The sequence below is a fragment of the Mytilus trossulus genome, unplaced genomic scaffold (assembly GCF_036588685.1).
Source record: "Mytilus trossulus isolate FHL-02 unplaced genomic scaffold, PNRI_Mtr1.1.1.hap1 h1tg000236l__unscaffolded, whole genome shotgun sequence".
NCBI classification, from domain to species: domain Eukaryota; kingdom Metazoa; phylum Mollusca; class Bivalvia; order Mytilida; family Mytilidae; genus Mytilus; species Mytilus trossulus.
Genome location: NW_026963316.1, coordinates 113414 through 138202, shown reverse-complemented (window position 1 = coordinate 138202; position 24789 = coordinate 113414). Strand labels below are relative to the sequence as shown.

The 24789-nt window shown below is 31.1% G+C and overlaps 1 protein-coding gene across 1 annotated transcript in view; it reads right to left on the bottom strand.

Annotated features, from left to right (window-relative positions):
* Window positions 1-24197, bottom strand: part of LOC134701348 (sodium- and chloride-dependent glycine transporter 1-like) — a 33449-nt gene extending 9252 nt beyond the window's left edge. The window contains exons 1-5 of the mRNA XM_063562487.1: window positions 24141-24197; window positions 22281-22340; window positions 18595-18828; window positions 4375-4558; window positions 378-509 (exon numbers count right to left, since the gene is read on the bottom strand). Coding sequence (XP_063418557.1) covers window positions 378-509; window positions 4375-4558; window positions 18595-18618 — 340 coding nt within the window. The 5' untranslated portion in view covers window positions 18619-18828; window positions 22281-22340; window positions 24141-24197. The remainder of the gene's footprint in view (window positions 1-377; window positions 510-4374; window positions 4559-18594; window positions 18829-22280; window positions 22341-24140) is intronic.
* Between the last annotated feature and the right edge of the window lie 592 nt (window positions 24198-24789).

Here is a 24789-nt window from a genome sequence, read left to right as displayed (position 1 = left end):
CTTTCGGATTGAAATAAAAATGATACTGTAACAGTAATATAGGGCTATTGCATGAATATTGGGGAGTATTGTCCCGAGTAGAATTTAATATTGCACGAGCTTGCGAGTGCAATATATGTTCTTCGAGGGACAATATTCCCCAATATTCATGCAAAAACCCTTTTATTGTATAGCAATATAATATTGGAAAGTAAAAATTGGTTTAAACTAAGATTTTGTCGTTGCTGACGTCATGAATTTTTGAAGAGTTCTTGCAATATTAGAATTTATTGCACGCTTACTTTTAGTTACTTTCTGTGGGAAATATTATATTGCTATCTAATAAAATAAACTTTAACGCAATGTATAAACATATTATCTAAAACATGTAACCTAACCTTTGAACCACGGATTTATCCGCCATACTTTGATAGGTCCGAGACTACAGAATTGTCCGAGGCACAACTCCAGGTAAAACAAAGGTATACCAATTATAAATAGGCAAATGAAATATGGAATTAGAAAAGCTCCTGAAATAAAGACATGAAATTAAACATTGAATATATAATGTTGCAATAATAGATTTCAATATGAATTGCATTGTTATATGTTCATACATTCGTATTTGTGTGTTTGCCTTTTAATGGCTCAGAGTATGTAGCAGATACCAACAGTCCTTCAAAGAAACAACCATTGTTATGCGTCAAGTCAATCGTAGTACTCGGTCAAATTGGTCCAGAATATTCCAGATTATACAAAATGAGACAAAATCATCAAAATACATAAACAAATTCAGAAGAGGAATTTTGCAAAATTAATGCACAAGGTTTCAACTTTAATTAAAAGCTTAAGCTAGATTTTATCTGCTTCATTTTGAACTTCGTAAACAGATATATGTGTTTTAAGGTAGACCAATATGTACAAATGTACATGTAACATGATTAAGAAGTATGAAAACAAAGACGTATTTTTCAGAATAATAAAAGAAAAGAATCGGAATTCTCTTCTTAAAAGATGCAGATCAGTGTATGTAAAGTGCGAATCCTAAAATATCATTTTCACTGTATATGCCAGAACTTTCTTATGTAGAATGATAAATATACAGACGACTTTTTTAATTTTGAAGAAAATGAAGAAAATAAGTTAAAATGTATATGTTAAGAAACACATAATACTAATAAAACAAAGTAAGAGATGCGAACGGGTTTTTTTCGCGCCTAAAGCCAATTAGCTGTGAAATATAAACTAAAATAGGTGAATATTTAGGACATTTCACGAACAGATCGTGCAGGTGTCTTACAACTAACAGGTACGATGTTGTTGCAGAAAAAACATTCATTTCAACACAATTATTAAAGTTGTATAACGTAGAATAGGTTTTGTCATTCAGTTTCTTCATATTGAACTTAATTCTACTATGATGCTTTCTTTATGCGAGTCATGTTTACTGTCGAATAATGATACTAATTTTCATTTTCATTTTCACTGTAGAGCGAGTCATTAGTATTGTATATGCGGAGCATTTTCACTGTATGATTTTTTTTTTGATTTTTTTTTATCTATTACAGCGTATTTTTTCAAGCATGTACAGCAAGACTTTAGTTAGCGTGCTTGCTTTGTTTTTTGCTTTTTTTGTACAATCATTATGATAACACCCAATTTAATTCAAATACAATAATTATATAAATACAGGTTAAACTACGCCGATACATATTGTTTAAAGTTGTCAATCTTATTTACAAAGTTTGTATAAACAATTATACAAACAAAACAGCAAGTAAACCAAAGTTTGCTTAACATGCATTAGGAAATTAGCTGTAAAGCCTTCATTTAGCCGACTTGCTCAAACAAGTATAGATAAAGTAAGAGACGGATTTGATAAAATTTAACTTATGGAGGAAAGTTTGGCTTTAAAACACTCTAAATAAATTTAATAGAAATAACATTTATTTCAAATGTATTCCATTTAATTTTTTTTTATCCATTTCCATATCCTTGTTGGTTTTTTTTATTATTCATTTCCATGACACTTCACCACTAATTACGTACATCTTGATATAGATTGAATCGTTGGTTTTCCCGCGTTTAATTTTTTTTACGCTGGGGCCCTTTATAACTTGCTGTTCGGTGTCAGCCAAGATTCCATGTTGAAGACCGTATTTTGACGTATAACGGTATACTATTATAAATTGTGACTCGGATGGAGAGTTGTCTCATTGTCACATATGACATCATTAATATCTATCTATGGCTCAAACCGAAACGAGACGGGACAAAAAGGGATAAAAACAATTTTTTAATATATTTATAATGGGCTTAAGGGGTATAAGCGTGACGCTGAATTGCCGATTTTTTTTGAAAGCGTGACACGTGAAAGTCAATGATTGTGTCGTGAAAACGAGAAATAAAGTATAGCGGGACACGGAGAATTTCAAAAAATGAGAACTGCATATATAGTATAAGCGGGATACGGGAATCTGACAAAGCAGTAAGCGGGATCAGGTATCAGACCCCCCCCCCCCCAATGAGACCCCAGAATAAGATATTTATTTATCTTCATCATATTGTTACAGTCATGCCTTCAATAACAAATGTATCCCATGCATGCATTTTCATATTTTTGGTCCCTCTTTCAAGTTTGTGGTCTCCAAATTTATAGACAAAAGTCCTTATGGATATTTGGGGTTCTTTGACTAGCTGAATCTAACCGTGTATCCAGTTTGTGGATTTTTTGCCAAGTTACCGAAATAGCCCACATAGAGGTCCAAATGGTATAAGATCATCAAACATGAATTGTAGCATGCATGTCGTGTACAATTACCCAAATGTGCATTGTTTGACCTCCGTGGTAGTATCCACTCGCGGATCTAGAAATTTTCATAAGTAGGGCCCAATAACTGCCTAAAAGGGGTGCCGGGCCGCTCCAGTGATTCCATATAAAAGTAACCAAATTTTTTCCCAAAATGTGGCCAACCCCTGTCCCCCCTAAATCCTCCTCTGGTATCGAGCTGTGCATTACGGACCATTGTTTTTGTATCAAGGGTGCTCTACGTCACGTACCAATGCCAACAAAAAAGTTCTCCCACACACCTTACATTTCATGTTTTAATGACTGTGGATAATTTATGTTACATACCGTTTCACCTTATACAGTGAAAATCATGCAAGCAACAATCGAGTCAAAAGCATTTATTCTACCAAAAACTTTCTTTTTCAGAATATGGAACTTGAAGCAGTTGAGGGTACAACTGGGAAAGTTAATCTTTTATAAGCTTTTCTGTCACCATTGCGTTTCAAGATGCATTTTTTTCTGTTCGCAAGTGTATGTATTGCGTGGAAGATAACGTCCTCAAATGTACTCGTCTCTATTTTACACAGACTGCACTTAAAATCCGCCATATTAATCTTTGACTTAAAAAAAATACAGAAATATCTTTTATTTATTTTTTAAATCAAGGAAAAACGTAATTTGAAGAATACAATATGACATTTTGAAAAGCGTTTTTGTAACAAGTGTGAAAAGCTATATATTTGATAAAGAATGAATGAGGAGTTTGTATTTCAATTTGAAAACACATTTATCATAAATTCTAAAGTCATCAACTAAGTTTTTATATTTGTTTCAAGTGCATTTATCACATAATTCTACAATAAAAAATCCTCGCATCTTCGAAAATTCCACATCAGAAATGACTGCACTAACAGTGATAATTCATCGCATCTATAGTTAAAATGGATCGCTTTCAATAATCGATATGCTACAATGTATATATGTTGCTTTTATAACACTTATTTGAACTTTAATGCTATGTTTGTACATAATATCATAATATAGACATATCACAATGAAAATATGTAAAGACTTTCCTTCAAATCAATTAATTTGGTGTTTTCAAAACGTATTTTTTTTAAATTTTTTTTTTAATTGAATAAATGCACATTTATACCCCAATGGGGTTGAAGGCATATATAAATGAACACAATACATCATACAAAAATAGCAACAAAAGAACAAACATTATATACATATAAGTATCTTAAGTATCTATTATGCAGTTGTTGAGTCCACTCTCCTCAGTGACCATGACCTTTTAACAAATGGAGCCGTATACTGCATAATTGACGGACACGAAAGACATAAAACCAATTTATCCACATCATCCATATTATCTATATCAGAATAGGTATTTCTAACTTTCTGCAAAAATTCAAGTCTCAAATCTTTATTCTTAATACCAAATACAGTTTTCCCATGATCTTTTATTCTACAATAGACATACCCGCATATAACAGTGAAAATGAACTAGCTGGATTCGCACTTTATATACACTGCAGATCTTAAACTTTTTAGCAAATTTGTTTAAAAATAAAACTGTTTTACGTTGCACACTTTACCTCCACCATTTTTAAAGCAGAGATAAGGGAATCTCCATACATTGCCGAGACCGACAGCAAACCCGACACAGGTTAATACGAATTCTAACTGACTTCCCCAGTTCGCTCTCTTGTCGGTATTGTCTTCTTCTTCTACCAGATGTTCTTTTACTTCACCATTTTCGTTTTCGACTGAAAGCGTCACCTATAATCGAATACAATTATACATACACGTACACACATACAGACCTTCTAAAATTCAAACTGACCACACGCACGATACACGCACGCACGATACACGCACGGTGAATGCACGATACACGCACGGTACACGCACGATACACGATACACGCACGATGAGCGTTGAGCGTTACACGAAGGATTAACGCAAAATGAATGATGAATGATGAACGCACGATACACGCACGATGCACGATGAATGATAAATACACGATACACGCACGATACACGCACGCACGATACACGCACTTTGAATGATTCATTGAGGAATGAACAACGAACGCTTTTTACACGATTCTCAAAGCTATGATATTTAGAATAGTATTTAAAATTGATATGCATTATAATTAAAGGCAATACTTGTGGCTGTTTTGCCGATACCAGGATAACAGATAATATTCTATTTTGCCAGCTCAGATTCAAATAACTAAATTAAAGTCGGCTATTTTATAGGCACCAGAAATATTTCTGAACTTAGACAGAAGCTCCTAACAATCAAAATATAGTGTCTTGATTTAAGTTCAGCCATAGAGTTCAAGTTTACGGCAAACGAAGGCGAGACATTGTGTTCCGCGAAACCCTAAACTAATTTTATTTCATACAGTTAAAAATCTAAATTTTATTTTTATGCATACAATGTCCGACGCATTATGTCTATAGACATTGACTGGTTCTAGAAATTATTTCAACTAAATGTTTTATATAATTGATTTCAATAAATGAATGATCTATGTATTTTTATTTTTATGTTATATAATTTTTCACTTTGACGGTTTATACGTATATATCCAAAAAAAATAGTAAGCTGTTTTCGTATTCACTACACTGAAGCATAGCAAAAATTATTTGATTCTTTTATGTTAACATGCACTGCAAGTTTTTGTAGTTCTGTACATATATACTTATCAACAGGCCATGTATCAGGTTAATTTCACCAATAAATGAGTAGTTGAAGATTATTTAAAACGTGTCGGTTTTTCCTTGATATTGCCGAAAATCAGTGATTCGACTGGCACGAGCGAAGTTGACGAAACAACTGATTAAACAATCATAATCTCTTTTTTGTTATGTAAGTTACAATGTTCCTTATATTATCCATTGTTTTCAGAATCGTATATGTTAATTTAGAGCAAAAGATATTTTTTTGTCCGAAAATTTTATTCGTACAAATTAATTAGAACTAGCTAAGAAAATGACATTTACCAAATAAATAGAAAATTTAAACATTTTTTATACCAAATACTACATTATATACTTCTGAAACGACTTTTCGTCCTGAATATGCATGAAACTTTTGCCACTGGACGTTTAAACAACCACTGAATAATCAATTAATCAAATGTTTCTCTCAGTAAAATGAATTAAACAATATAACTGACACAATTGGTGTCTGTGGTTTGTTTGTACAGTAAACTTATTGAATTTGTATTTATTCCATATACAATTTCAAGTATGTAAGAAAATTCATACATATTTCCAAACATCCTAACACTTCAAATTTCTAGGAGGTGAAATTCTCGGGGTTTTACCTAAAACTCTTTGGGAAAATGCAATTTTCAATTCAAATTTGAAACCAAACGGTAATAGATATCCCATGTTTTTTTTAAAATGCAGGACTAATTTGATAAGGAGATTTGAAAAAGCGATCTTAATGGTAGTTGAAATTTTTCAGTGCAATATTATGTGTCCGTCGTTGTATTTCATACATATCAATTGGTGTATCCACTGTTTGCTGTTCGTAATCTGTTGTTTGTGGCAGTCAGGCCTCGCGATCGGTGTCCAAATTTAAGCCCCCACTTGGGGTTAATGATCATTTATAGGGGAGGGGCTAATTATTTCGATGCAAACATAATTTTCCTTCCTGAAATAAAAACAGCTTAACAATTTTCTATATTTTTTCATTTAATCATAAACCGATGCATATTAAATGATATTTTAAAAATTTAAAATATATTTTATGGTAAATATGTCTAAATGTCAGGGTAATTTTCTTATCCAAATAATTATTTTTTCATATTTTAAGGTAATAGTGTTATCAGTTATATGTAATTTGACACGTCTTATAGTTCAGTGATTTTCGGAAAAATTAACGAAAACCGGCTCAGTCATTGTTCTATTATCCTTTGTGATCTTTTATTGATTAAATTTGAATATATATGCATTAAATAACAATATCTATCCAGATAAGAAATGTGTTTACATTGTACAGCACCCCTTTTAGTGGTCCTCAGTACCATATTATAACTCATTAGTGCACTTAGGAGTCCTTAGTCGTGTTTAGACGCACCATTTTCTGCTCTTTGGTAGGATTGTTGTCTCTTTGACACATTCTCCATTTCAATCCTCCATTTTATTCAATTAGTTGTGATTTTCTTTATCTCTCTGTTTGGTGTTTTTACAGACAAAAACAATTCGCAGAATTAAAATTAAAAAAGCAGACATTAAACTCTTTCTTCTAAAAACCTTATTGCATGACATTGAATTAGTATTTTAATATCAGTCTTATCACATATTATATGACCTTAATAAAAATTTCCTATATAATAATTTTTGACAGAAATTTTCTTACTTAATAATTGAAGAATTCTTTCTTTTTGACACATTTGAAATTGTTGCCGTACATGTTATTTTGCGCGACGTCAAACTGTGAAATATCGGGAAAAAATAATTGATACTATGTTCATTCTGTATAAAAATGCTCAAATTCATTGATAATAAATTTTAGTCTGCTAGACAAGAGATCACCATCAATTTTGAAATTAGAGTATCAATTCTCTGCGTGCCGCCAATTTGACCGTCTTTGACTATCTTTTCCGTTTTTAGCCACGACATGTCTATGAACAACTAAAGACCAAAACAGTAACCTAATGTAGTCGTAATTGCGAGTGGATATCTTGTCAATCGAACGGTTGTATTATCCGACTTACTAATTTGATACGGAAAATGTTTTTTAAGTAACCAAGATCTGCATGTCGTTTTTAACTGTTTATATGGGAATTGGTTAAAAAGTCATAGTTTAAAGTCACAAATGTCCTTTGTTGGTTTTCCCGTTTGAATGGTTTTACACTAGTAATTTTGGGGCCCTTTATAGCTTGTTGTTCGGTGTGAGCCAATGCTCCGTGTCGAAGGCCGTACTTTAACCTATAATGGTTTACTTTTTAAATCGTTATTTGGATGGAGAGTTGACTTATTGGCACTCACACCACATCTTCCTATATCTTTAAATAAGTGTTCCGTGAAAATTGTTTTCAAAAATCTAATTTGTTCATAATTCTTTTATGTAATAAACTTATTTCAATAAATTCGGACCTTCCCTTGTCTGATCACCTGCCTGGCTAAAGGTATTACTCCCAAAGGTATTGTGAGGTGACACGTCCAGGTATTCAAGCGATTTCCTGTCGGGTGTATGATATACATCTCTGTCTTCTTGCGTGTCCGATAGTAATATACAAGTCAATATTACTAAATAAAAATCTAAATAATTAAAAAAAAAAAAAAAAAAAGATTTGATAAAATTAAAATCTGTTTACACATTTTTTTCCAAGGGTAAATATGGGAAAATGTAAGTACTCGTATCGTTGTTAAAAGTGAAGGACAGTTTGAAACACACAAGAAATATTGATTAAACAAAAATATACGCACTTGTCGACCATTCTTTATATGCCTGGATAGAAAGTTACGGTACTATAGATTGTTGCAATTTAAAATTATATACCGGCATTTTTACATTGAACACATACATAATGTTTTTATTTGGGTTAAAAGTTTTGTAAATAGACTAGTCCTCGCATGACAACAGTATGTTATCATGGGATATCGATGGACTATTGTATACCAAAAGAAGAAAAAGAGAACCATTTTGAATTAAATACAGGTCGATATTTAAATTGCTTTGGTTCATCGAAGTTATGGACATATTAAAATCACAGAAAAAATTATCTTGTCTTTAACATGAATTTAGATAACATTAAATCACTAAAAGAATTTGAAAATATACCAGACTTTTATTTGCAAGTAATTTCAAGCTGGGTGAAAACAGGGGAAGGTTTTACAAAATTTAAAGATCATTTTTCAAATATAAGAAAACAGATTATTTGGGGAAATAGATACGTTAAACATTGTAACAAAAGTTTGTTCTTTCAAAACTGGGTAGCAAGTGGTTTGATTAACATCAACGACACACTTGAATGATCGTGCTGGAAAGTTATCAGAGGGTTTTATTTTAGAAAAATTAAGCAATAAGTCTAATTGGATTGCAGAGTTTACAATATTAAAATCTTCCATCCCAAAGGAATGGCAGCAAATTCTAATTAAAGAAAACTCTTTAAAGAGTAAAATTAGTATTAATAAGGATAATTTGAGATGGGGACATAAACAAATACAAGCACAAGATATCTTTAATAAAATGTTATATAATAGTCTAGTAGATCAAAAGTATACACAGCCGATTGGTATCAATATTTGGACAAAAACTTTAAAGCTAGATAGCAAGCCAAATATGTCATTCGTAAACGATTTTATATTTAAATTTTTAAGAGAGAATAAGATGAAAATGTTTAGATGGAAACTGCTAAATTATATTATTCCCACAAAGCAATTACTATTTAAATGGAAAATTTCTACTAATAGTAAATGTAATTTTTGTCAAACAGAAGAGGAAGATTACTTTCATTTCTTTATAACATGTTCTTTTTTAAAAGACTTTTTTGGATAAAGTGGAACATCTTCTTGCAAAACTCAATTTTAAAAATAAGATATCAGTTAAACAATTAGTATTTGGATACAAAATATCAGATAAAGGTTATTATGGTTCTAACTATTTTTTGACAGTTTTAGGTTTTTCATTTTCAAGTCATACTATGTTTCAGAGCAAAAATTGAAATATATAGATGTGTATGAATTGTTTATAAAGGAATTAAGAAGGGTTATGAAGGAAAGCAAAATAATTTCTCAAAATGTATTTTTCATAAATTTGAAGAAATTGATTTAATAGAATAAGTTGAAAATATTGTAATAGTTTATGTAATATTGTTTATTATATTCTGATAGATATAGGAAGATGTGGTGTGAGTGCCAATGAGACAACTCTCCATCCAAATAACAATTTAAAAATTAAACCATTATAGGTTAAAGTACGGCCTTCAACACGGAGCCTTGGCTCACACCGAACAACAAGCTATAAAGGGCCCCAAAATTACTAGTGTAAAACCATTCAAACGGGAAAACCAACGGTCTAATCGGTATGTTCCTGGCAACTCAGAAGTTTTTTCACAGGAATACTCCACTGGCGCTTGGACAGTGAAGTATAATTGTAACAAGATATCTTTAGAATAAAGACTATATTTGTTGTTAAAAAAAAAATCAAAAAAAATCACAGATTTCTATTTCAATAAGATTGTTCTCGAACAAAGGAAGAAATTCGTCTTCACGGGATTTATTTTCTTTCTTGGTATTCAATAACGCTTTTTCAACTAAAGTCGAAGACTCGACAAAAATTATACAAATCAGATTTCTTCTGAAATACGGGCGCACTGCGTTTTTTTTATACGCCCGTCAACATTTTGAGGGGAAGTATTATAGTATACAAATGTACGGCGTACGTCCGTCCGCCGGGCGTCCACATGTCGCACTGTAACTTGAGAACCGCTTATCCATTTCATGAAACTTAACATATATAGCTGTTTCGGAATTTACGGTTTTTATTGAAACCATTTGTATATGCACGCATCTTTGTCGGAATTAAAATAAAAACAAAACACTTATAAATATATATATTTCTTTTGTCTTCGTATATCTTACATAAACATTTTAACAAGCTGACCACACTCTTACTTATAAGTTAGCGCACATCAAAGTCGTGCTCATATGACAAACAATTTTGTTGCGAAAGAAATAAAAGAACAGCAAAATTATTTGTCCTTTTTTATCATTTTAAATAAGAACAACACATTTAATTATAAATATTTGAAGCATAAATATTTTCGATACAATTGTTTTAAATTACTTAAAATAAAAAGATCGTGATTGTTTAATCAGTTGCTATGTTATTTGGCACGTGTCAATCAGTTCATTGATTTTCGGCATATTAAAGAAAAACCGGCACGTGTCTAAATAATGTTGAATATTTCGTTTATTAACGATTATTTTTTTTTGTAAAATTTGAAATTTATGCAATAAATATCATTCTCTAACATGATATATCAAAATAATACATATAACAACACTCCTTCTAGTCCTAAGTAGCATAGTCAAGGCCTGTGTGCACTAAGGACTCCTTAGCAGTGTTTAGACGTACTGAGAAAAAAAACATCCGTCATTCTTTAATAATCATAGAAGGTTAACAACTAGTCTGTTTCCCGGTCGTTATTGAAATTCTTACTTTTTGTATATTCCGAAGGCATACTGAATGTTGTACGGAGGGGACCAACCTAGTTAACAACATACTATTGTGAATTATTTTTTCGGATAATAATCTTTTAGACATACATTAAAAACGGTGTCATTGATAGGCAACCATGAACACAATGAAAAATGAATCCGTGAAAGTGTTCCATGTTTATTCCATTTGAATAAAGTCTTCTTATGATATAACCATATTTTAAACTATTTTATATAAAAAAATAATAATAATAAAAACAAGATTATATATCTTAACTTGTAAATTAAATTTCAAGTTTTGAAAGTTCCTCAAATTTAAAATTATGATGATACATGATATATTTGCCTGATCTTAATATATTTGTTTAATTAAAAATTAAATGATGTCTTCATATAATGTTTATTTATATTCAATTTTCCACAAAACATATTTAGCTTAGTTTAAATGAAATTCAGAATAGAGATTTCAAACACTGTTGAAGAGGATATACATATTCGTGTTAATTTACCTCAATTTAATTTGTTAATTCAAGTTTGACATTTAACATTTTAATCCGCAATCCACATTTACCCGACAATCTTGTATATTGTATTTTCTCAATGAAATAACATTACGTACATGTGACCCGGTGCATTACGTTTGCGCGCATTACCATTACATTTGCGCGCAAAAATCATTACGCTTGCGCGCAGCTTTCCATTACATTTGCGCGCATTTTTTTGGCAAGTAAACTCAGGTAAACTCAGGAAAAATACAGGTAATAATGCTTATTTATCTATTGATTTGTTCAATTATTTATAAGTATCAGTATCCCTTCTGTTAGTCTTAGTATGTTGCCTCTTTGACACATTCCCCATTTCCATTCTTAATGTTATAATAACTTGGGCACATATTTTGAAAGTATTCAATCTGTATTGTTTTAGGGAAAAACAGGTAATAATGCTTATTAATCTATTAATTTGTTCAATTATTTACAAGTATCAGTACCCCTTCCTTTAGTATAAGTCTCATGAGGCAGGGAAAAAAGAGATAAAACCGCAGATTTTTTTCGAAACCAGACACAATTCAATAAGTCAAAGGTGTTTGCAAAATTTTAAGGAAATCCGTGACATAGCCCATTCCTATATTGTAACTTGACCTTAAGCTATAACGGAGTTTTTACTTGCTTTTAGAATTCAATATGAACAGTATATAATTTGAATATTTTTAAAATTAATAATTGATTAATATGAAAATACAAAAAAAATTAAGTTGTTTATAACTTAATATAATTTTTATTTATGTTTTTACCTGAGATTACCTGTAAAATAAATGCGCGCATATGTAATCAAAAGCTGCGCGCAAACGTAAAATATTTTAATCCCCAAATGCGCACAAACGTAGTGCGCCCATGTGACCATCAGAAACTAAGACAAAATATTTATAATGGTATTTATCAAAACTTAAATATTTGAAAATATCTTAGTAGCATATGAATTGGCCAAATAAGCGAAGAACTATAATCTAGCATAGTTCAACCAAGGATTTGTATAGTTTCTTTTAAATAAAATATTGTTGGTGTTTTGGCGACTAAACCAGCAACATTGCCGTTATTAAATAAAAATATAAAACTTTCGCCATCTGATAATGATAGGTTAAAATGTTCATTAAAATGTATAATATTTGTCTTAAAATTACATATAATGGGCATTTTAGAAGGACATGAAGTTCATCTTCAATAGTAGAGCGACAACACATGTCATTTCGTGGACTTCTTTTCTTTAATACTTTCCAGTGTCATTTTTTTAGTGGAGCTACCCCACATCTAAATTTTGCAAAAGCGCTTTTGTTTTTAATTGCCAGAATATTTTTAACAAATAACAGTTGGCCAACAATATATTCTTAAGTCCATTTCGCTCAGTGGAATAGAAATTATAATTTTAACTCTAAGTGTAGACCCAGTCAAGATTCACTGAATAACCACAAAATATTTACAGATGATAAAATATTTACACAAAAAGTCATGAACCTGTATGAACGTTATGTACGATGATGTTAATTAAGTGTTCACAAGAAAGTAAGTATGACTGTAAGTTTTATTTAAGTTGGAACAAATATAGATACTATAACCGTGTGAAAAAAGAGAAGCTTTGGTGAGCTCTATAACCGACTATGACCGTTACAAAATTAGAGATGAACGTTTGACAAATGCACGTTATCTGATATACACAATTATACACGATTGACGAATGCACGATACACAGTTAAGAATGAATGATTGATGAACGCACGATACACGCACGATACACGATTAGAATGAATGATTGATGAGCGCACGATACACGCATGATACACGATTAAGAATACACGATGCACGCACGTTACACGGAAAATACACGGAACGATGAATGATGAACGCACGATTGGCACACGCACGATACACGCACGATGCACGCACGCAACACGCACGATACACGATGAACGCACGGAATATTGGTCAGTTTGAATTTTAGAAGGTCTGTACAACTGTAGAAGATACCAGGGGATTAACAAATGGTGATACCATTAGATGCGTAGTATGGATACATGTTTATTTAAGTAATTTTTATTAAACGTAATCCTCATTCAAAACATTGATCCCGCGGAGTCAAACGGCGCTTTTTCCCCTTTGATACTTGTACAAAACAAATATGTGTGTTTTTATTTTTCGCTCTTGTACACTCTTGGTAAAATTACAGTGTTTGTTTGTCAAAATGGTCCTCTAACTCGAAGTTCTCAGTAGCAGCCCTCTAACATCATATACCCTCTATCCGCAGGGGCGGATTCAGGAATTTTCGAAAGGGGGGGTGCTAACCCAGGGCAAAGGGGGGGGGGGGGCGCAAAACATATGTCCCGATACAAATGCATTGATCGGCAAAAATAAAGGGGGGTGCGCACCCCCGGTACCCCCCTCTGGATCCGCCACTGATCCGTACCGAAATCTTACCAGAGTTACCTTTACCTTAACCTACCATCACTATACTATACTCATGAAACTATTCGGAGCTTTTATCATATTCTTATCCCAAACCTTTACATAAGTTATGTTTTAATGAAGTACCAGTCTGGGTACTGAATTTGTAATGACCAACAGAACCCATTTTGCATAAGAGTTATCCATGATAGCTGAGTTTTATAACATTTGTCTGGTAAATAGAAAATAATAAAAAAAAAAGTTAGAAATCTCTGACATCACCAATTACACATGCGTAGTACAGAATGTATGGTTGAAAAGAACGATTAAGGCCGTAAAGTGACCTATAATTGTTAATGTTTGTGTCATTTTGGTCTTTTGTGGATAGTTGTCTCATTGGCAATCATACAACATCTTCTTTTTTATAGTTATTCTATAAGTATTTCCTCATTGTGATACTGCTTATCAACACGAAATTTTCACAGATCAGATTACTTCAAGTCTGTCATTCGACCATACAACAGGCTTTGTATATCTATATTGGGAAAATGGACTTTTAATCATTTCAAATAGTCAGCGTGTTTGAGATCCTCATTCACTTAAATTTGAGATCCTCATTTACTTAAACTTGAGATCCTCATTTACTATACTTTGAGATCCTCATTTGAATTAATTTGAGATCACATTTACTTTAATTTGAGATCATCATTTTGTTTTATTTGAGATCCTCATTTGCTTTAGTTTGAGATCCTCATTTACTTTAATTTGAGATCCTCATTTACTCTCATTTGAGATCCTCATTTACTTTAATTTGAGATCCTCATTTACTTTTATTTTAAATCCTCATTTATTTCAATTTGAGATCCTCATTTACTTTAATTTGAGATCCTCGTTTACTTTAATTTGAGATCCTCATTTACTCTCATTTCAGGTCATCATTTACTTTAATTTGAGATCCTCATTTACTTTAATTTGAGATCCTCGTTTACTTTAAATTGAGATCCTCATTTACTTTAATTTGAGATCCTCGTTTACTTTAATTTGAGATCCTCATTTATTCTAATTTGAGATCCTCATTTACTCTCATTTCAGGTCATCATTTACTTTAATTTGAGATCCTCATTTATTCTAATTTAGATCCTCATTTACCTTTATTTGAGATCCTCATTTACTTTAACTTAAGATCCTTATTTACGTAATTTGAGATCCTCATTTACTTTAATTTGAGATCCTCATGTATTCTCATTTGAGATCCTCATTTACTCTCATTTGAGATCCTCATTTACTTAAATTTGAGATCCTCATTTACTCGCATTTGAGATCCTCATTTACTGGCATTTGAGATCATCATTTACTCTAATTTGAGATCCTCATTTACTTTAAATTGAGATCCTCATTTACTTTAAATTGAGATCCTCATTTACTTTAATTTGAGATCCTAACTCTCATTTGAGATCCTCATTTACTTTAATTTTAGATCCTCATTTACTTAAATTTGAGATCCTCATTTACTTTAATTTGAGATCCTCGTTCACTTTAATTTGAGATCATCATTTACTTTAATTTGAGATCCTTATTTACTTGAAATAATAATTTTCTCTATTTGCATGTGGTATTGTGTTTTTATTGTTCATCCTGCACCATCATTTACAGTTAACATTATATGACTAATGGGATTAAAAAAAGTGAAGTCATGGATTTCTGGTAATATACAGACATGACAGATGTTGATGTTTTTTTACTCACTTGAAAAATTGTGACTTGCTGAACTATGTGTAAAATTTTAACCTCCTATTAATCAAATACAAAGATGTCATGACATTTTTTACATGAAAAATAACATGCTTCATCAAAAATATACGACATAATTGTCACTTACAGAGGAAAAAATAATATTAAAAATGAAAAAATAAATAAATGCAATGTTGGTGCAATTGTCTTTTTCTTTCGAAAATACATTCCATAGGATTTTAGGAATAAAAAAAAATAAAAAAACATTTTATAATTTGTATGCTTACTTTTACCTTCACCAGGAACGCCCAAAGCCGAGCAATGCCTAGTATAAGAAAACAGTTTAAAAACTATATGACAGAAAAAGACAAAAGAGAATACATAAATTTATCTAAGCTTAACTTTGCTGAAGGAGTTCAAACCTTAGTTCATTTTTTTATTTTTTTTAAATAGACAATATTAGAAAGATTTGTAACAAATCATGGCAGTCAGAGGTACTAACTACAGATGTGATGATATCATCGGGGACTGATAATCCACCATGCATTAGCGATAACGACATAGTGCTGTAAAAACGTAATCAGGAATACTTAAAGCAGAATATTTGAAAACCAAAGAGGAATCATTTATAAGAGTTGACACAGTTGAAGAGCAATATGACCGACAAACACCTACAATTATAATAACCAAAGTCAACATAGGTCAACTTTGCCGGATGGAGATGAATGTATTAAAAAATAATGCAGTTATTTGGTCCAATCGATGAATAAATTTAATGAAAAAAATGTACGCTGATGAATGAGTCCCTGTAATCTGACATAAGAGGGTCTGAATTGGGGAACGGGGTCTTTATATCTGTATTCATAAATTTTTTAGGCCATGTTTCAGGTTTTATTTTATTTTTAAACATTATTGTATAAGCTTTATGTTTAACATTTAGGCACCCTGTTGTTTTCTCTATATTTTTTGTTTCACCTATATTCTCTAGTCTGAAAACTCCCCTCAAGGCACTCGCATAAACCAATGCTTCATTTCTCATCCTGACCGAAAAACAGAGTTTACATCTAACCAAGTAAAAAACTTATATCATAACAACAGTGATGTAATTACTGTCGATCGTATAACATACCTGGACGAAGATGAAACAAATTATGCTATGTAACTGAAGCATAGATAATCTATTAATTATTGTCGTACAAAATGGAAAGTGACGTACCATGCTTGAAATTATCAATGCAATACCAACTTTATTTACAGATATCATGAAACATTCAACTAAAAGTTCTTTAGAAGGCCTGTGTCGCTCACATGCATCTTCAACAATTGGCAATTGTTGATGAAAAGCGTGATGAAAAGCCAATAGCTGACGATACATGCACTTTTCAAAATAACAGACAAATAAAACCAAACAAAAAAAAACCAAAAAACATAAATAAACTATATAATAGTTATACGGCATTTAAAGGCAAAAACGCCTACGTGTATAAAATGTCGATTGATAGTTTTGATGTCAATAGACAGCAGATAGATTCTAAATATTTATACCTTTGTCAGATTTTCTCACATTTTTTAAAACTAGATACCTCAATAAAGATTGTGGTCAAGTTTGGTTTAATTTGGAGGAGTAGTTTCAGGCATCAGAATAATTTTGTAAAACTTATCGATTTCATACGACGAAGGACAACGACGGACGAGATGATGGACACCAAGTAAAGAAAGAAGTCCATTATGCCAGATGAGCTAAATTAGGAAATTACTTTACAAAACTTTTCATTTTAAGCACCTATATTGTTTTGATTGTAAAAAAGAGTTTTTCTTCATACTTAACTTTTATTTTATATATTTCTAGATAAATTCTTTGTCGTCATGAGTTGATGGCAGCTCATCAATTATTGAGAGAACACTTTGTCATGTAGAACTACTTGTTGTTCATGATCAGGCGCAATTATATTGAGATGTCCTGAATTTCCTGCTCATACATGTATTTATATGTTTACCCTTAATGCATGCAGAACTGTTATGATATTTTTTTTACTATTTGCGGGCTTTATATACTTTATAAGAAATCTAATCAACTTTATGACGTATCTCATTAACTTTATAAGATGTCTCTTTACAAGATATCGCAATTTATCGCTATTTTGTGCATTTTTCCTTTGATCCTTTTTTGTGATAATTTTCATATCATGCTTCTCGCTTGAGATTGAAAAATTATCGCTAGAAACTAAGGAGACCACGTGGCGTTGCTAACGAAATTGACATGGAATTTCAAGACAACGTCGTCAAAGGTAAAATAGCGATAAACAGATTATCATTGGTCATCTCAACTCGATTGCTTTTCTCACTTTCGCTGTACCAGCTCAAGCGAGAAAATCAATCTCGTTGAGATGATCAACGATAATCTATAAATATCCATAAGTTTCTTTTAAACTAAATAAGATATGAATGTTGTTTAAAAGATATCTTAAATGAACATGATTATTATATCGGATTAAATGAATATAAACTGTCTTATGGAAGATTTAAAATTTCATACTCTTAAAAAACTATTCATTAAAATAGTTTGATATCATTTATTTTTGTTGGTACCAGCGTTCATGCTTTTTCAAACTGTTAATCTTGGAATTGTCGAAAAATCAGTATTCTACGAACAATATCGAAAAAAACGATATATTATCTACAAAATTTCAAAATTTCAAAGCATGTTGTACAGTTATATGAAAGATGAAACCTGTTTAGATTTGTATTCTAAAAAAAAAACTCCTTCAAGAAAAATTTAACGAATTTCATAAGCATAATTATGTTCGATACGGAATTTAGCGGGACGGATAAAAACCACGTCTACGGACAATAATATGTGTTCAAGGATTTTGTGCAGGATAAAAAAAAGTATAAATGCAACTGAACAATACATGATCAATAAGTTGATGATGCATTTAAACACATTAAAAATCCTTACCCTCTTCTCGAACTTTTCCGCCATCCAATATCAGATCTATTGATTATATACTAAAAGCCTAATCTCCAAAAATATTAAATGCAACCGTCGAAACAAAAAACTTGGTCAATATTGTTGAGTGGAATATACATATTAATAAGAATAACCTTGTCATAAACAATATCACGTGACACAACTAGATAAAAACATCTCCCTCCATAACATTGTCAGGGTTACATCACCTCTTGTACTTCACTGCAATAAAGAAGAAAAAACAAGTTCAGTGATAGTAAGATCATGGAGATGTTAATTAAAGCGACGCAGTAAAGTGTAGATTTGACTTATTAGTAATGACAACATATGCATAGTAATATGTACAGGAATCAGATCGCGTTATTTTTTCTTATTTCAACTACCGTGATGTACTTCCAAGTGCAATGAAACTGAAAAACATGACGTACGATCAATAAGTACAATTATAATTAGAGTGAGGAAATCTTGGAGAAACAATGATGTTGATATACATTAGACAACATCTGAGATTAATACCCCCGAAAATAGCGATAATTTTTACTCTCAATAAAAAATAAACACAACAGCAAGAAAACAAATAAGAACAAGAACAACATAATAATAAAAGAATTTTTTATTTATTGTTCTTAAACTGGAAATCCTACCCTTTTTTATGAATAAAGTCCCAATACTCATAAACGTATCACCAGAGATGTTAAGAATAGAAGATAACATGTATGCGCTTATATATGAAAACGATTCACTAAAGGGTCATGAAAATTGTTCTAAGAATATTTTAATTAATTATAAAAGTCAGAAAACTAGAAAATATCTCATATTTTAATATTCAAATGTCGTAACTCGGAAAAGTAAGATATTATAACAATAAAAATCATAACTTACGTTAATTAAAATAACCAATTCGTCAAAGTTAGATAAACAAATTATCAAAAACGTTATTGAGTTATTATTAAAAGTGTTGACGACGAACAAACGAACGGACGGACGGACATATAAAATATAAGTTTAAGATCATTAATCCCATTTTAGAAAACGGACGTACCGATAGACAAGAGTAAAACTTAATACCCCCTTACATTGTAGCTACGGCGGGGGCATAAGAGCAGTCACTAGAAGTTAACCAATCAAATTCGCACCCTTTTTATTCCTGTATACAAGTATTATTATTACATGTACCAATGTAACTTCAAGTTTCAAAAATATTCTATTATAAACCCCAAATGAACTAATTTAAAAGTCTCTTAAGAACCAACATGTTTTTTTCACTTTAGCCAATGGGCATATCAAACAAAGCACACTCTCCAACATTGTAGACGAGAGTAGACTATTTTATTGATCTTGTTTTACTGATCATTCAGTCGATTTAGTCTCTATGACTTATTGATAGATCATGTCTTGCTAATCATAAATTTGAATTTGTGATTTAGAGTGTTCATTGATCTATCATAATTAAAATCACATGAGGCATAAAAGAAAAACAATTTTTCTATCTCAATGTCATAGTTTTCTTGATTACAGGCAAAAATGAAAAAAATAAATAAAATCGTAAATTTGAAATTTATTGACACTAACTCCTATTATAATTTGTCTTACATTTTATACATACATATGGACAACTAGTAGAGCTAATTAATATGCACTTATTTTTTTCTATTAATAACGGTTAAAGAAATAATAAACCAAACTTGATTGTTATTCCTATGTTCTATGTTTAGCCATGTAGGCGGGGTTATCTGACTCATTTTTTTTTAGTAGATAACCGAAAATCGGAATGACAATATAATTGTGACCAAGTTTGTAAAAGATAACAAAAATTTGCATAAACTTATTGAAAATTGACTATAAAAGGCAATAACATTTTGGTCATATTGACTTATTGGTAGATCTTACTTTACTAAACAAATTTTCTGTTTACAGTTTCCTTAAAATTATCAATTGTGAGGCATCAACCCAGCAACAGGTTGTATTATGCGTCTGAACATTTCAGGACAGATAAATGTTGACCAGATGAACATTTTAATCCATGTCAGATATGCTGTAAATGCTTCAGTTTCCGAGATATTATAAGCCAAAAAATGTATGTTACCCTTATGTTCTATTTTCAGACACGGCGACCATCTTGGTTGAAGGGCGGGTTCACCGGATACATTTTTTAAAAACTAGATACAACAAAAATGATTTAGGCCAAGTTTAGTTTGTTTTTTGCCTTGAAGTTCCAGAGAGGATGATTTTTACGAAACATTATAATTTTTTTTCTTTAAAGGGCAATAACGCTTTATTAGGTTAACCGACAATTTTAATCATGTTGACTTTTTAAATCGCAAATCTAATATGCTGAACAATTTTACCGTTGACTTTCTATTTAATTATAATCATAATTAAGATAATAACCAAAAACTCCAACATTTCCTTGAAATTACCAATTTAGGGAAAGCAACCAAACAACAGGTTGTCTGATGAGTCTGAAGATTTTAGAACGGATAGATATTCACCGGATGAGCATTTAAACCTCAATGCCAGATTTGTTCTAAATGCTTTAGTTTTAGAGCAATAGGCAAAAATATGCATTTTACCCCAATGTTTTAATTTTAGCGATGGCGACCGTCTTAGTTGATGGATACATTTTTTAAAACTAGATACATTTTTGTACCTTAAGGATGATTTAGAACAAGTTTGGTATCAATTTCCCATAATTGTATAGAAGATTTTTAAAAGTTCACGGACGACAGATGCCAAGTGATGAGAAAATCTTCTGGTCCAGGTGAGCTAAAATAATTGTGCGTTGAAACACCCGGTATATATATATGTCTATGATACAGTTTTTTTTTACTGCAATGAAATGTAGGATAGATTTCCTACAACTGTCAAATTAAAGAGAATATTTTGTTCAACCCTTTTCCGCATGCAACCGGATATGACGAACTATGATTAGGTGTTTTACAACTAAACCGTATTGATCAAAGTTTCATGAGTTGATGATTTATTGAAAAACAAGTTGGTATATAACCTTTGCATGCATTTCAATCGAATGACCATAAGAAAATAGGGGTCCTCTAATAATCTATTATTGTTTTCATGATAATAAGCAACAGTTTAAGATGTAAAGGCAATATCTCATATAATGACTCGGACTATTTAAAACAAAATAAAACTAACAATTATTCCAACTGAAATGTGTTTATTTTAATAACTTTCAGTTTAAATGAAATAAATATATGAAGAGCATATTTATCTTGCAAATTCGTGATTTTTTCTTGGAACCTGATTTCGTGGTCTATATGCCGTTTTGTCCTTCTTTGTTACATATTTGTGTGCTTTTTTTAGTAATGAAGATTGTATCACAATGTTAAATGCTGTATTTTTTACATTTTACTGATTATGCCTGTTTGTTTTGTTCACGCATCATTGTCAATATAATGCAGTTTGATGCGACTGACATACAGGTGAGAGGTTTAGCTAATTATAAAACCAGGTTTAATCCACCATTTTTTACACAAGAAAATGCCTGTACAAAGTCAGGAATATAACAGTTGTCATCCATTCGTTTGATGTTTATAGGCTTTTGATTTTGCCATGTGATAAGGGACTTTCTGTTTTGAATTTTCCTAAGAGTTCAGTATTGTTGTGATTATTCTTTTTAGATTAAAAAAAAGCAAATTTTAATAATTTTATACCTTCTGCGTCTGTTCATATCCCTTTTTGTTTCATTTGTGATTGTCTGGTTACACTTGCAACTAAAACATATGAGAATATGAAAAATATTGTTGAACAGGTAACGTTTATAAATAAATTTTAGTGTAGATTTCCAAATTCCATGTACGTGATATCCTAACATAAGTCATGTGTTGGAATAGGCAAAACACATAAAAAAAACATATAAATACTTCAATGAGTTTAAACAAGTGTGTTTGAGCCGTTTTGAGGGAGTGGTGAGTGAGTAAGGTTTGTTCTCCATGTAAAAGGGTGACTGTCATTTTTAGATGAGTGACAACAAAGAAAGTGTTGTTCCTTCTAATTTTTGCTTTCAAACAGGATTTTGAGTTCTAAATTAATAATCCATATACCATCTTTTCCCTTTGATAGAAACCAAACTTAGCACACTGACTTTAAGCATTATTAATTAAGTTCATTTTCCGTTTTTCGACTTATATCTTTGTAAATTCAATAAAATAAAAGTGATTATAATTATCAAAAGTACCAGTATTATAACATAAGACTCATCAGTGACGCTCAGATCAAAATAGTTATAAAGCCAAACAAGTTCAAAGTTGAAGAGCATTGATGACACACGATTAAAAAAAACATGTGCCAAATGCGGCTAAGGTTCTAATTTATTCCTGGGATACGAAAACCCGTAGTTTTTCGAAAAATCTAAAGTTTTGTCAACTTGAAATTTATTAAAATGACCATATAATTGATATTCGTGTCAACACCGAGGTACTGACTAAAGGGCTGGTGATACCTATGGGGAAAAAACGCACACCAGCAGTGTCATCGATCCAGTGGTGTAAATAGTTATTAAAAAGGTTTCTTAGTGAACAGAGAAATGTAGAACCTTCAAAGAATAAGAAGTAGACTATTTTTAATAAATCACCTAGTACGCAAGTGGAATAAAATTTGACTTTTAGCCAAAACCATTATAGTATATTACATTGTTCTTATCCGTGCCATTTTATCAAATTGATTTATCATAAAATAAAAAATTCTTAATCATAATTCTTTAACTTGCAGAACATTTCTCTTTCTATTTTCGAATAATATCCATATCTCTGATTAAATGCCTTGTTCTGATTGCTGTATGGGCAACAAAGACATATTCCATTTTGTCTCAAGAATAAATTGTATCCATTTGGGTGGAAACTGTGTCTTTTTTGTTTTAGATTTGAATCAAATGGCTTCAGTTTTTTTCCCGAACCTCGCATGTCTATATTGTAATTTATTAGGTTCGATTCTTTCTCGTGAAAACAAACATTTTTTAAACATTATATATGATTCACGCAAAATGGTCCGACGTTTCTTAGTTAATTTTTTTTTGTTATTTTTTGTTGTTATGCATCAAATGCTTATCTACATATTGTGAGGCAGATTACGGATTTAAAAACACGTGATTTGTATTGACTTTATTAGCTGGAATAACTGGCTGGTTCAATGAATTGTCTCTCAGATATATAATCATGACAAACAAGAAAACGAAAATTCCATTAGACTTTATAACAACTTAGGTTCAGTTTATTAAAAAAAAAACAAAGCTGGTACAAAATGTCATGAGTACTGAAGTATCTGAAACATTTGGTCCTGTCTTGACTTACTATTTTGTCTGATTGTATAGTTTTGGAAACGATTTCATATTTTTTTTTCTTCGTTGCATTTATTGTTGGTTTGGATTGAAATGACATATTGCATAATCATGCTAAGAAAGGAAAGTAATATATATATAGGAGTATCTTCATTTAATGTCCTTTGTTTGGTCGAAACAACCTGCTCTAAATGCATTAAAATTAATTTTAAATTGTTAAGTACTTAATATTACTTACCATACTATATTGTCTTGCTAAGAATCAGCATCAGACATAAAAGGTGAACATGTTGTTTTGTCTGTGGGATGACACTCCAGTAACATGTGTTTTCAGTCCATCAGCTGTTACTACATCCTGCATTTAAATGTACATGTTAATTTACAGGTTATGCAATAGAAACACACCCAATTAACCTCGACTGCATATACATATAACTTAGGAGAATAGATATTGAATAGTGTCAATGAAACACTTATCAATAAAGACCTAGGAAAAATAATGTTAACACTTTGTTATAAATAGTCAATTTAGAATGCACGATAAGTGTAAAAAAATATAACCGTAACTGGAACTTGTTTAAATGGCCAATAATAGCATCTATTAATGGATCTTATGTATCTCAAAATATTTCATATTGAAGAATCTTACTAAATGCAATTTAAAAACAATTCATGCTTCATCTGTTTGGCCACTGTATTGAAAAACAAACCTTCTGTCATAAACATATCTTGTCGTCCACCATAAAAGAATTCTATTACAGGACACAGGAATGACAGCTGTCCAGTAGAATCATATTTCAAGGAGGAGTCTAAACATACTTCAGGAACTATTAATTTAACCAAAAAGCTACTTGTGACCTCGCGACCTCGTAATTGACACTGACTGT